The 13458-nt window shown below is 41.5% G+C and overlaps 2 protein-coding genes across 2 annotated transcripts; both read right to left on the reverse strand.

Moving 5' to 3' along the window:
• Positions 1 to 2005: 2005 nt before the first annotated feature.
• LOC307267295 (GTPase IMAP family member 1-like) lies at positions 2006 to 6943 on the reverse strand. Its single transcript, XM_080049581.1, has 8 exons — positions 6808 to 6943; positions 6359 to 6495; positions 5621 to 5698; positions 3626 to 3676; positions 3417 to 3467; positions 3261 to 3311; positions 2936 to 2977; positions 2006 to 2740 (listed from the first exon to the last, which is right to left on the reverse strand). The coding sequence occupies exons 2-8, from the start codon at positions 6408 to 6410 to the stop codon at positions 2010 to 2012; spliced, it is 1056 nt and encodes a 351-aa protein (XP_079905707.1). The 5' UTR covers positions 6411 to 6495; positions 6808 to 6943; the 3' UTR covers positions 2006 to 2009.
• Positions 6944 to 7185: 242 nt separating this feature from the next.
• On the reverse strand, positions 7186 to 13409 carry xrcc6 (X-ray repair complementing defective repair in Chinese hamster cells 6). The gene is made up of 13 exons (XM_080048592.1): positions 13367 to 13409; positions 12685 to 12763; positions 12237 to 12349; positions 11950 to 12091; positions 11256 to 11507; positions 10506 to 10692; positions 10153 to 10339; positions 9848 to 10016; positions 9045 to 9206; positions 8717 to 8846; positions 8242 to 8342; positions 8009 to 8125; positions 7186 to 7826 (listed from the first exon to the last, which is right to left on the reverse strand). The coding sequence occupies exons 2-13, from the start codon at positions 12755 to 12757 to the stop codon at positions 7627 to 7629; spliced, it is 1833 nt and encodes a 610-aa protein (XP_079904718.1). The 5' UTR covers positions 12758 to 12763; positions 13367 to 13409; the 3' UTR covers positions 7186 to 7626.
• Between the last annotated feature and the right edge of the window lie 49 nt (positions 13410 to 13458).

Raw genomic sequence — 13458 nt, forward strand, 5'->3', positions numbered from 1 at the left:
CATTCACATTAACAATCACATGACTAATGACTAAAGGGAAGAATCCAAAGCCAAAGATAATTATTACTTATAGGCCTAGGCTAATTACTAATTATTATTTTAGATTTTCATTAGGCCTATATCAAACACTATTTTTTGTTAGTAGCCTATCATTCAACGTATTTATATTATTTTATTGTATATACATATCAGTTGTTTTTTCTTCACTGTGACTGACAGAGACTGAATTTTTCCTCAAGAATTTAAATTGCATAGCGTACTATGCACAAGGGTATCCACAGGAAACAATGGATTCATGTGCTGGGTGTTTTGTGGAACCCAAAAGCTGCTACCCTGGTTTATTTTAGATAGTGATGGCATTGGCTATGGTCTTCTTTTAGTCTCTTTACTTGAAACAATGTGACACAGAATTGCCTCAGCCTATGGTTTCCTTGGTTACGCGGTCAACCATACCCATGGGTTGAATCTTTTGACATTTTAACAGTAGCTCAAAATCCAGACTCTTGCAATTATCACCATTAACTACAGGTGTCGTGACATTTGCCAGGACCGTGACTTTAAAGCTGCATTTAATGATTTTTGATCACTAGGGGGCACACAAACACAGTCGTATACTAAACCTGTTATGATTAAACAAACAAACAAAACACATTTAACAGACCACTTAATTTGTTTTTTTCAGACCATCTGACAAATATTATTCACTTTATTTTGAGCTATTTTTTTGCTTTACAACCTCCTGAGAATGTCGTGCAGGCAGAACTCAAACTCGCAAAAATAAATAAATAAATGCAAATAGCTCACTAGCTTGTTGTTAATTGTCTTTTAATTGACACCAAGACCGGAGCATTTGATTAAGTGTTAACTGAAAAATATTTCTTAAGGGTAGTGTAACAGAATTTGGCACATTCATTCAAGTCAACTGTAGCCACATTATGGTTTCAAATACCACCGTTAAATCCCATAAATATACATTTGAAAATGAATCTATTTCCCACAGTTGTGGGATTCTGGTAACACCGTATGTTCAGCCACGGAGACTTGATCTTTTTTTAAATTGGTTTTCAAATGCAATAAACTAGCTAAAACAGGAAGGTCAAGCTTATTTTTTCAGCTTAGTTGAGCCAAATATTAACAAATGATATCCTGTTTTAATCTCAGTTCCTCAGAAGTAGTTTACTCAACACAACAGTAACAATTTACCCAAAAGCCACACTGGAAAAACTTGGGAGCGAAAAAGGTAAATACTGGATTCCGGAACACTTTTGCAATACATCTGTTTGACTGCAAAACACTGAAGGAAATGAGGAAACAGAGTTGATACATTTCCTAAAGAAGAGCAAACCATTTAAATGTTCTCTCTAATCACAGCTACATAAATACAGTCTATACAACCTGCAATTAACTCTGATTTGTAATAAATTGGTCTAAATGCTGTTTTTTTGGGAGTACACAGAGCAGTACTGCTGAACCCTAGTCACAATATAACTTCAGATTATTTTTTCCAATCAATTTGTGAATTGTGAAGGTACTGGAGGGCTAAGCACTGGAGCAGAGTAAGACAACAGAGGGCACAGGCCTTTGCAATAATGTGGTGTTGTAGCATAATATCTAACCAAAAGCATCTGTTACATGTTGAAAACCAAAAAGCAACCAGTGGCAGTAAATTAATCTAGACAGACAGTGGTACACCAGCAAAGTCACAAAAATACCTCAAAGAGATATTTTGGCAAAGAGTCACCCTTGCAGTTAAACTCAAAATGGCACATCTAACACTTGAACAAATACTGCATCTTTATTTTGTTGCTGCCCTCAAAAACTCTTTGATACAAATGCATACCCTTCACACACACCGTAAACGCATAACACACACACACACACACACACACACACACACACACACACACACACACACACACACACACACACACACACACACACACACACACACACACACACACACACACACACACTCTCTCTCTCTCTCTCTCTCTCTCTCTCTCTCTTATTTACATGTGTCCCAGTTTTGTGGACAGTTCACAGGCCATGTCATCCAGCAGCTCCTCCCTGCGGCGCTCCTCCCTCCTCTGCAGCTCATGGACCAGATGCCCCCTCAGTGTCTCCATCTCAAACACTCGTCCCAGCAGCTGCCTGCACGTCACACTCTGCTCCTCCGGGGGACAGTCTGGCCTGTTGTCCACCAGCTCTGGCCTCTGCTCGCATAGAACCAGAGCCCTCTTCAGACCTCCAGCGTCCACATCCAGCAGCTGATCCACAGTGTGCCTTCCCCCCATACGGTCTGCATGGGTCAGCACTGGGAGGATGTGCTGCAAGGCCCCGTCTCCAAACAGTTCCAGAGTGGCTCGGATGGCCTGGGCTGCATCCTGGTCCATTCCCATGCTGGCTCCTGGAGCTCTGATCACCAGCAGGAGGGCGTGGGGTCCCGGACTGGCCAGCTGAAGGCTCCTGAGAGCTTCCCTGGCTTTAGCACTGTTCTCCATGGAAGACCCCAAAAGATCTGGGGTGTCGATCAGTGTAACTTCTCTCCCATCTATCACTGCTTTTGTCAGGGTGCTCTCCATTAGGGGACCAGTGTGTGCGTTGGCCTGTGTGTGTGTGTCATTGTTGCCCAACAAATGATTTGCCAGGGAGGTGCGTCCTCCACCGGCGGGCCCCAGGAGGATCAGTCTCAGGCCTGGTTTGCTGGGCCTGCTGCCGGTGGGATCTATGTCAGATGACCCTGAAGAGGTGACAAGGTTTTTATTAGATACAAAATAAAATAAGGAAAGTAGTGATTCTCAGCCCAAAACCCAACTGGGCCTGAGAGAGTGGATGTTCTGTTTTAAATATCTTCTCTAGAACAGAACAAACAAAAAAGAGAAAAAGACAAATAAACTTAAAAGAATGTATCAAAGGAAGATAAGGTTGAACTGACCTGTGATAGCAGCACCGAGCCACTTTAACTTGGAGGAACATCCTGACAGAGAGGAGCAGATTGTATACATTTGATTAATCAGCTGTTAATAGGCCTGTAATTATTATGTAGCTTCATCACTGAAACAGCCCTAGCCCCTTGAGATACTAAACGGCTGTCATGTGTCTGCTGTATTTCCATTTCACTTACCTGTGGTCCATACTAAAATGGTAAACTTCACCTTTTTACCTTAACTCCTATTCTTATTCACTTAAAAAAGTCCATTTCAAGCACACAATGAAGAGTGCACAACATGCAACGGTATGTGCATGAGGGCAGCACTCACCTTTGATAAACCGCCAAACTCGAGACAGCCATTTACACAGGCTCTGGATTCCTGAGACACAAGACAGAAAAATGATCAAAGGACACAGTTGTAGGTGACGTGCCACATTATTGTTTCATTGCTACAGATGAGAAACAAGGGCTGTAAATGTTGTACCTTTAAGGGTTCCCACGAGGTGGCCCACCCAGCCCCAAAGAGCTGTCAGACCTGAGGCACAAAGACACATCTTTTGTTGTGGTGATCTTATTTCATAAAAACACGACAGTCCTGTTACATCATTAGTGTCATTTCAGTTTTGTTTTCTAAAACTAGACTGTTGGGCGAGGATCACTGAAAAGCCTGATGAATTGCTAAGCTCAACTCACCAGTTAGAGAGCAGAACAGACGAATTGGCCATCGGATCAGAACTGGGAGTGCTGCAGGTAAAACACAGCACAAGGCAAAGCACTGTTAGCATTACAGCATGATTTGGTATAGAAAAAGACCCTAAATCAAACCTAATAAATGTGAAGACATAAATAAGCCCTCACAAAAGAAGACAAAATGGCTAATAGAAGATGCTCTTATTAGGCCTATTAAGAGACATTCATAATAAATGAATAATTAATCATTTATTTCACTCTCTTATCAACTTCGTGGCACTCGGCCCCAAGCCAATTCATAGTAAATACATCAATCTTCACAAAGATCACAAATACTGATAGTTTGAGTTTTAAAAGAAGGATTGGTTATTTGCTGACACAGCTGGTTATTGTAGTTCTCAGCAAATGCATTTGCTGGGAAACTATTTTCAGCAGTGGATTAATACACATCCGATGCACTAGTTAAGCAGTGTGGGGTTTACTCTGTGTAAACTACAGAGCCCATCCATCTTCATTGTCATAGTTTTATTTTTCATCGTTTTTGGACAACAATGGAGTTCTATGGAACAGAGGAATCTGGTCACACAGGCACTTCTTGTTGGTTTTGGTCTCTGTCTGTAAACATGGAGGGAGGTTATAGGGTGAAATTGGGATTCATCATTCCCAGCTGATATTACCATCAGGGGTGTCCCCTTTCACCAGACATTTCTGATTAAATCAAGCATCTTAGATCTGTTTTAAAAAGGATCTTTCTATCGCCTCTCTATCGATGAGGAGAAGTCAGATGATCCCTTTTATTTCAGGGTTACTCTATGTTTTTCCAAATCACTGTAATGGTATAAATCAGGGGTTCTCAAACTTTCGATAGCTGAGGGCCAATTTAGGAACCCAACATTGGACCGAGGGCCGCCGAAGGAAAACATTTGAAAAAACTGAAATCATTTCAATGGGAAGGTTGCGTCTTTACAGTTTAAATGTATTGGTCTGCATCCAGTAATGTGTAATTAACACATTTTAATTAATTAATGAAGGGCTAGGTTTCATTTCAACATTGGAGGGGACACATTAAAAGGGTGGGTCTGGGGGTTAGTCCCCCAGAAAAATTTGAGGTTGAAACACTTCATTTAGTGCATTCTGGTTAATTTTTAATGCACTAATTTGTGTCTTCTGTATTTATTTATGGTGGACATGTTAAGGAAAAGACAACTAGCTCCTATTGACGCAAATCTAATGGAATATAAATCAGTAAGGCACTGAGACATTCTGTATTGCATTCAAATATTTATTCTACTTTATCGTTCAAAACTTTCTGCACATTGAAAACGTATCACCTTTTGGAGTGTTTTTTTTTTGTAGGACTCACTACTCATGATGCAGCAGCAGTGTTAACTATTATGACACTATAGCCTACATTGGAAATAAACAGGGTGGGCTATCAGCAGTCAACTAGGCAGATAGTTCCATGGCTATCAGCAGCTAGCTAACGTTAGCTTGTTAGCTAAACCTAAGGCAAAAGAGTTAGAAACCAGATAATGTTAGCATCCATCCTTAGACACTTGGCCTTATCTAATTCACCTTGAAGGTGAGAAAGAAAGTGCATTGTATTGGGCTTAACAAGCTCACTATCTAACAACTTACATTGGGACCACTACACTGCCTGCTGCACTGCGGGAGGCTGACCAGCCGTCTGCAAGAGAGGCAGAGGCCAGCCGAACTACGGTCCAATGGGTGTTATTATTAATAATTGGGGAATGTATATAAACAATTAGGAGGGATATTTAAGTGTTTCGACCCTGTACTGTTTTTACTGTTACGGGGGACGCATCCCCTCCGTGCGTTAAAAAAAAAGCCAATTTTTTTTTTTTATAATTAATAATTCAATGCGGGCCGCCAGATATGTTTCTGCGGGCCTTCAATGGCCCGCGGGCCGCACTTTGAGAACCACTGGTATAAATGATTAATATGAGCAGTGTGTGTGTGTGTGGGTGAGTGACTGACTTTGTGAGAATCTGTAGAGAAGATACCCCACCACGGTAAAGAGTCCCATGTGGACATTGTTGGTGTTCTGCCACCATCCTAGACAGAGAAGGGAGGGAGGAAAGCATGACATTAATATTGCAATGCTGTACACAACTTATCATGGGGTTTACCTTTCACCCAAATGTGTAATACTCTAAACCCGGGGAAACCCCTATTGTTCAATGCTGGGCTTTGCTTTGTATGTGAGAGTGTAGGCCTTGAGGGCATACCAAGGTTTATATTCAGTGTAAACCGTTTCATTCTTATCTTTATATGAAAAGGCTGACATAATATTTTCATTCTAGGGATGTTCTAATGGCATAGAAAATGGTTGTGTTTAATAAAAATTGTTAAAACATATTTGAGTAGCCAAGGTTATTATAGCTTTTCATAATTTGTGAATTTGACACAATGGCAATGGATGGTTTAATTTTATTTTGAAAAACTAACCCATAATCCAAAAAGTTTTTGCAGCCAACTTTATAGACTCACTCGATCACAAGACGTTACGCATGATACATTATTAGATTTTAAAAAGACCATTAAATTAGGAATGAATTCACTCATTGTATTGAGTCCCCATTGAAATTGTACTCACCTACATGTTATAATGGAAATACACAGGCTACAAACAAATAGGCTACCCTGTGTTCTCTTCGAGGGAGTGCGGACATTAAAGTTTGATGACTTTATATATATAAAAAAATTCCATCTTACCTGGAAAAGCACCGTCGGAGTTGTCATTTTCACATGGACACTCGCAGTCCATTTCTCAGCAGTTGACAGACCTCCAGCCAGCGTCAAGGTAGCGACAATATGAGACAACACTTCTCACAACTTCCAATATAAAAGCCCTGAAAGATCAACATCACAGCCGGGTTTACAAACGTTTTACGACGTTGGTGTGATTTGCCATACAATTCTAAATTAAACAATGATTTAAGTGAGGAGTAAATGTGTTAATAGGCTACAGCAAAGGTGTCTAGATATGGCCTATCATTTTCAAAACTTGTCAAATAATTCGGACAAAGAAGTCTTATCAGTCCGCTGTATGTTGACATGTTGCTAAGTTTCAAAGACAGGGTAATCTTAAAGAGAAAACCGACATTGGAAAACGTAGCACATAGGCTTACAATTTACAGCAGTTAAAATTCTTAAGCTGTTACCTGGTGTGTTTGTAGTCAGCTAATCCTCCAGCAAGAATGACATCTATTTTAAGTTGATCACAGAGCTGTCACAACTCACGAGGTCAAAGTTTCATGCGATTCCTTCTTCCTGCTTAAGTGCAAACACGGTGGCCTGTTCAGACCTGCCCCCAGTATGATTCTTACTTCAGTGTGCGAAACAACATAAAAATGCAGAGAGAAGGTCCAGGTATGCTGATAGTGCTGCTGCGGTCCCGTTTTAGACGGACACACCTTCACTCTTGCTACAAGAAGAACTGGAAATGCTGCTTCAAATGTATGGTAGGCCTACACTTGACTCATTCAGTTATTCAAACAAAACAAACTCAATGCAGGGCTGTAAAAGGGTTGTGTTTTATTAATGCAATTGCAAGATTACCAACAAGTGTCAACACTAGTTGCAGTTTTTTTTTATTACAATGCATAGGAAACTTTTTTTTTATTGATGAAGTTTTTATTTTTATTTTATTTATTTTTTACATCCAAACATTACTCATCTAATGTGGGGGACAGCTGCAACAAACCATGCTACCTTACATAAAAAAGGCTAAAGCAACAGGTTTGAATCGTTTCACGCATAACAGGGAACTTTTTTTTAATTGAACATTGGACGCTGTGTCCCAGATTGTCCCTCATTTCTAATGGTGCGTTCCAGACAAGTCGGATCTAGTAAATTGTCCATAAAATTTAGCAGAACTTGGTTTGTGCAACGTAGCTGAAGACATGTCTACACTATGGAATCAAGTATGGTACGGACACACTGATCAGTAGGAGTAAGCAGTGGGTTGTATATTCAGCTCCTCATGAAGCCAGCTTGTCAATCAGAGCATCTATCAGCTCCTGCTTCTTGGTCCCAGTGGTGCGAACCCCAAATTGCTTGCAGGCCTCCTTCAACACGGGCACCGTCAGCTTATTCAAGGTGCCGTTCTGCAAGTGGGCCCTCAGCTCGTCTTCTGGCACCTCCACTTTGGGCTTCTTCTCAGCTCCTCCTCCGGTGTCGGCTGGAAGTCCAGTCATGGAGATAAAAACATTCATTTAAAAAGGAATAATCACATTTTTATTGTACCCCAGCACAACATGACCACAGCAGCCAGTGAGTCATCAATACTACACAATTTATACTCATGGGACCAACAGGCTAAAGAAAATGTAGCTTATTTTCTGTTAGGACTCCAGCTCTGACCTGTTTTGCGTTTGGCAGCTGGTTTGCTATCGGGGTTGTAGTGAGCAGGGTAGACCAGATCTTTAAAGTCCTGAACCAAAGGACCCAGGCGGTTGTCAATCTGCTCAACCTTTGGCACTGAGATAAAGAAGAAAAAAAGAGACGTGGACAGAAAGAATGAGTAGATGCTAAAACTGCTGGTTTCAGTACAGGGAGGATTTCTGAATGATTTGTTTTGATGGTCTGAATCTTACTGATGAGGTCCTCTGTGTTCTCTGGAGCCATCATATCCAGAGCCAAGGCCTCCAGGTTCTTGTAATGCTGCTGGATGACTGGATTCTCAAAAGCATCACTCCTGCGTTACATTACCAAGGATACAAACATGTTACACAAAGAAACCAATTGAATGAACTTGTTATGAGTAGAAACCACACTTGCTTATGTTGTTTTGTCACTGAAAAATTATTCCCATAAATTGATAAAGCAAAAAGTGGTCATGTTGTAAGCACCCTACCTTATTCTACAAAACCGTTTTTTTCTTTTCTTTTTTTAAGTCTTCTTTTTACTATTTTAACACCTAAGCCTTAATAAAGTTTTTATTTTATTTTTGTATGAAAAGTGACTTCGGGTGCCCAGAAAAGAGCTATTTAAATCTCACGTATTAATAGCCATTATGTTAAGGCCTTTCTAAACTATGATCTGTGCAAAGAACTAAACATGTTCTGCAACCTGTATTTGAAGCGAAGCTTAGAGACGATCTCCTTCATCTTGTCCACCTGTGTTTGTGAGGCCGATGGGGCCTGGGGCGGATCCAGGGTCCGCAAGTCATCAGCGTACGGCAAGTAGATGACGTTGAAACCTGATAACAGCCAACAAGAGATATCAAGTTTCCATCAAACTTCAGGAGATTTTAATGTCAATCAATGTTAACTGATCATCTCATTTATTTCAAAAGCCGAATACAGTGGCAGACGTGGCAAAATGAGCTAAAGCATGTCAGCCTTTGGAGTATTTACAACCAGTTAAACTCCCAGAGCCCAGCCCAGTTGTGTGTCACCTGGTGGCGTGATCTGTACTTTCCCATCGTCCACCTCTTCTCTCTGTGGCACCAGGGCTACAAATCGAGGCGGGTAGTTCCTGCGACTGACGCAGCGGCACAGGGCAAACACGTTCCTCTCACTGCACTTTGTCATCAAGGCTGAGAACAGACATGCGCTGCCTAGGGAGGAAGACATAGGATACATTACAGCTCAGTTCAACCAGAAGAGCCATAAGAGCTTTAGACAGACTGGACATGGTGCAGTAAGACACTTGTGATGACGCTCTCCAATAAACTGCTTAGTATTAAAAAAGGCACAACAGCCGCAATTCACACAAAAGATAGAAGAAAAAGATATACACTAAAAATTCAGAAATATACACTCACCGGACACTTTTTAAGGTACAGGTTTATTTTATATATTTTCAATGATTAATATGTGCATGTTTTAAATTGAGATATATGGGTTTCAAAACCTGTAAAGTAACGTTTAAAGTAACTTGTAATCTAACTTAATTACTTTTAACATCAAGTAATCAGTAAAGTAACTAAGTTACTATTTTAAGGAGTAACTAGTAATCAGTAATCAGATTACTTTTTCAAAGTAACTGTGGCAACACTGGTTGCGGCCATGTGATTGGAAGATTAGCTTTTTGTTTTTATAAGCAATTGAACAGGTGTACCTAATACAGTGGCCGGTGAGTGTATGTTTAATGTTCAACCGAAACTCAAAACCTATTTGGAGATATCCGTAGACAATACTTTGGTTTGAATAGTCTTTGTATTAAGTCAATCAGACACAGAAAAAACAGTGCTGCTACCGTTGACCTGGTCCTCCTCAGGATAGAGGAAGGTAGCAGGTCGGATGTGGTGGTGAAGTTTGAGCTTCTCCATGGGCTTGAACCCGATCAGATGCAGCCCAGGATCTTCAAACTTCTTGATGGCGTCCACCTCGTCCTTTTCCATCACGATCTGTCTCTTAGCATACACCTACGAAAGACACACACGGACAAACAAGGGAGACATCCTAAAGCACAAAATAAAATCAAAGTATAGAACACTTCATATTTCAAAAACACACTTTCATAAAACAACCAGAGTCAGAATTGGCATATACTAAGTCTACCTGGGATTTCTTGATCTCACTGGGCAGTAGCAGGCTGCCAGTCTGGGTGTGGAAGGTGCGGGTTTTGCTGCGGACCGGCTCGTTGCTTTCCCGGTAGAGTTTGATGGCACCCGGTTTCCGAGCTGTGACCGCAGTTGCATAAATTCCCACAGCAACGTTTACGCCTTCACCAAGACACAAATTCACCCTAAAAAAAATGGCAGAGAAGGAATGACAGGAGAGGAGTGATTGAAAAAGACACAAATATGTAGTAGGACTAGGAAGAAGACAGCAAAACGCATAGCAATACTGACTCATTAGCAGAAATCTCTTTTTATCTGTATGGAAATGGAGCCGTGTCACTTATGTCTAACCTGGCCATGGCTCTCTTCTTCTGCTCCTTGGCCCTCACTCTCTTCTGAAGGTCCTCCAGTTTGTCACAAGGCTCCAGCTGTAGCCCCAGCTGGCTCTCATCCTCCGGGGGACTCACAATGTCACGGAAGAAGGTCGAGACGTCGAAGCCGCCCGGTTTCATCAGATGCATCAAATCAATGACGACACCTAAGAGCCAAGGCATTGTCACAGTGTTAAAAAATCATCATCATCATCATCATCATCATCATCATCATCATCATCATCTTCACACACTTATCCGGAGTTAGGTCGCGGGGGGTAGCAGCTTGAGCAGGGAACCTCAAATTTCTCTTCTCTTGTTAAAAACAGAATGTTCATTTGGGAAGAATAAAGTGAAAGTAAAAATCACTTTTTGTCAAAACATTGAACATCTCCTCACGATCGCTGACTGTCCATACCATGTGTGTGCTGAGAAAAAAATCCAGTGTAAATATAGAGCCTAGGTTCTGTAAACGGGCATGTTGCTAGCTACGGTGGGCACCTTTGTTTACATACCCTTTGTTTACATACCAGTTTACAGAGCTTAGGCTGTGCATTACCACCAGAATATATTTTTCAGCGAACACACAGTACGGACAGGCAGAGGATCGAGAGGAGATATTTGCTGATTTTGTCAACAAGTGTTCTCCAGAATCGCTGACTCCACCTTTAACTCCATAACAGTATGAAAGGTTTCCATGAAAGCAGAGCAGCCTTTCCTCTGGACATACCGGTCTCTTTGAGGTCACTGGCCTTGGTGCGAGCCTGTCGGTCCTTGGCGCTGTCTCCCCCGTGTGGCTGATCCCTGCAGGTGAAGACCATGAGCCTCTTGTGTGAGAGGCGGAGCTTGATGTCACTGTAGAGGTTGGCGCAGCACCACAGGGCGTCTCCTAACGACGTCTCCCCGCTGCCCATGGTCTCTGCTGCTAGCTTGGCCCCTTTCCCCCCTCGAAGAGCGTCCACTTCCTGCACTCGCTTTGCCCCTGTGGAAAAAGTAATCGCAGGGATTTATTTACCCACTGCAAATTAGTCCCATTCTAAGTAGCCGAATACGAGGACTTCCTTACACCAGCCTATATTTTTCTAGACATGCATTGATATAGTATATATGTTTAATCACTAAAACCATTTGTAACATTGGATTGGCATTTTCAGGTGTCGTAAAGCTATAGTGCGTAAATTCCGTTGTCCCCATGAGGAATTCTAAATAATTTCAATACTGTCTGCGCATCTACATCAGGTTAACCTTCAACTGAAACATTTCTTGGGCGCTTCTTGGTATTTGGCGCTATAACCCACTACACCAAGAGCGCTCCCCTCGGAGCTGATTCAGGTTCTAAGTTCATCCGAGTACATTTGAGGCATGAAAGCTGTGCACGAGAACAAGTGTGATGACGTGTGGGTTTGAACAGTGGACCTTCTCACCCGGTTCATCGAGGTCGTGGTACACATAGACGTGCTTGAATGAGTTCCTGGGGTTTTTGCTCTGCTCTGTGCCGTAGAAAACCAAAGCCATCAGGTCCCTGTGACTACTGATGATCTTACTGGTGTACACACTGCGCACCACCTAGACAGAGCCCAGACACTTAAGACATTACATCATCATATGGGCATATCAGAGAACAGGACAACTGATGATGAGGTATATCTATTACACTGATATGCAGTAGAATAGGAGGTTATCTGTTTTCTCATTCAAGCCGCCATCTTACCTGCATGGTCATGTCAAAGTTGGAGGGCTCTCCGTCTTCTCCTTTGATGAACATTTCCTTGGAGGCGTCCACCAAGAAGACCAAACTGTCTCTCCCTGTGATCTTGTAATCTCCTAACAAACAAACAAACAAACAAACAAACAAACAAACAAACAAACAGAGAGCCTGATTTTTAGTTGTGTAGCTTAAAGGATTCGGACAATGTTGTCCTTTTAGCTATCAAATGCTGAAAACCTACACAAAGTTAATAACTGTAGTTCATAATGCTATATTGCATGGCATTATGAAGTTTGATGATCAAATAGAAGTTGGCATATACAATTCCCTTATTGGTGGAATGTGAAGTGAAATATGATATGTGGCAAAAGAGGACAAATGACCAAATCAGAGTAATTAGTGGAAGCTGACACTATTGTATCATTGAGTAATCAGGAGGCTTTCAGCTCACCCCCAGATTGCTCCCCCTCCTCTTGCTCTTCATCCTCGTCCTCATTGTGGTAAAAGGCGTTCCACTCTGCCATTTGACGCTGTCAAAGCAGGACACAAACATTGAATTACCTTTGCATTAGGTAGACTGAATTTAAAACAATGTCATATAGCAGAATTTTCCATTTTGTCCGGAACGTAAAATGACTAACTAGGCTATCTTCTTTTATTTTGTATCAAATTAGAGTCAAAACTATTTTAACTCAATGCTGAGATGAATGATGTTTGATCATGTCTAAAGTGGCACAATCAAAAGTTCAAAAGATCAACTGGCATGCGCTGCTCATTCAAAACTCTCAGAAGATATGTCACTCGCTGCCCGAGTTATGTGTGTGTGCAAAGAAGTGTGGTGCTACAGCAGACAACAATTTGTGTGCTAAAAACAAGCCATTCACAGCAATTAATAATGTAATTACTATGATTTTACTGTTTAATTCACGTTAACTGAGGTCTCAACTATAACAACGTTGGCGTTAGCGAGTTAGCTTAGCTTGCAAATAGCCACTGTTCGTTTCAACAGCACTTTGGGGTCGCTTCGGAAACAAATGCAATTTTCTGACAATGCACACAAACGATACGGACTAAACATATTCTCAAACAATAACCTTCCGAAATATTACGCTGGAGTAGGAGCAGACACTCACTTGCTGTACTCGGACAAATTTCCGTCCACAAGTCCAGGCTAGTTTCAATGGCTGGCGCGTTCAGGTACGTGAACGAGCACGTTGACACCCCG

The sequence above is a fragment of the Ammodytes marinus genome (genome assembly GCF_949987685.1).
Source record: "Ammodytes marinus genome assembly, chromosome: 20".
Lineage (NCBI taxonomy): Eukaryota > Metazoa > Chordata > Actinopteri > Uranoscopiformes > Ammodytidae > Ammodytes > Ammodytes marinus.

Bases quoted from the DNA above. Each gene is read 5' to 3' on its own strand.
- LOC307267295 (XM_080049581.1), bottom strand. From the start codon at position 6,410: ATGGACTGCGAGTGTCCATGTGAAAATGACAACTCCGACGGTGCTTTT. The intron at 5,699-6,358 runs GTAAGATGGAAT...TTCTCTGTCTAG, and splicing joins CTCCGACGGTGCTTTTCCAG to GATGGTGGCAGAACACCAAC. The intron at 3,312-3,416 runs GTACAACATTTA...CTTGTGTCTCAG, and splicing joins CCTCGTGGGAACCCTTAAAG to GAATCCAGAGCCTGTGTAAA.
- xrcc6 (XM_080048592.1), bottom strand. From the start codon at position 12,757: ATGGCAGAGTGGAACGCCTTTTACCACAATGAGGACGAGGATGAAGAG. The intron at 10,017-10,152 runs GTAGACTTAGTA...TGTCTTTCGTAG, and splicing joins GTGAGATCAAGAAATCCCAG to GTGTATGCTAAGAGACAGAT. The intron at 9,207-9,847 runs GTAGCAGCACTG...CTTCCTCCCTAG, and splicing joins TGAGGAGGACCAGGTCAACG to GCAGCGCATGTCTGTTCTCA.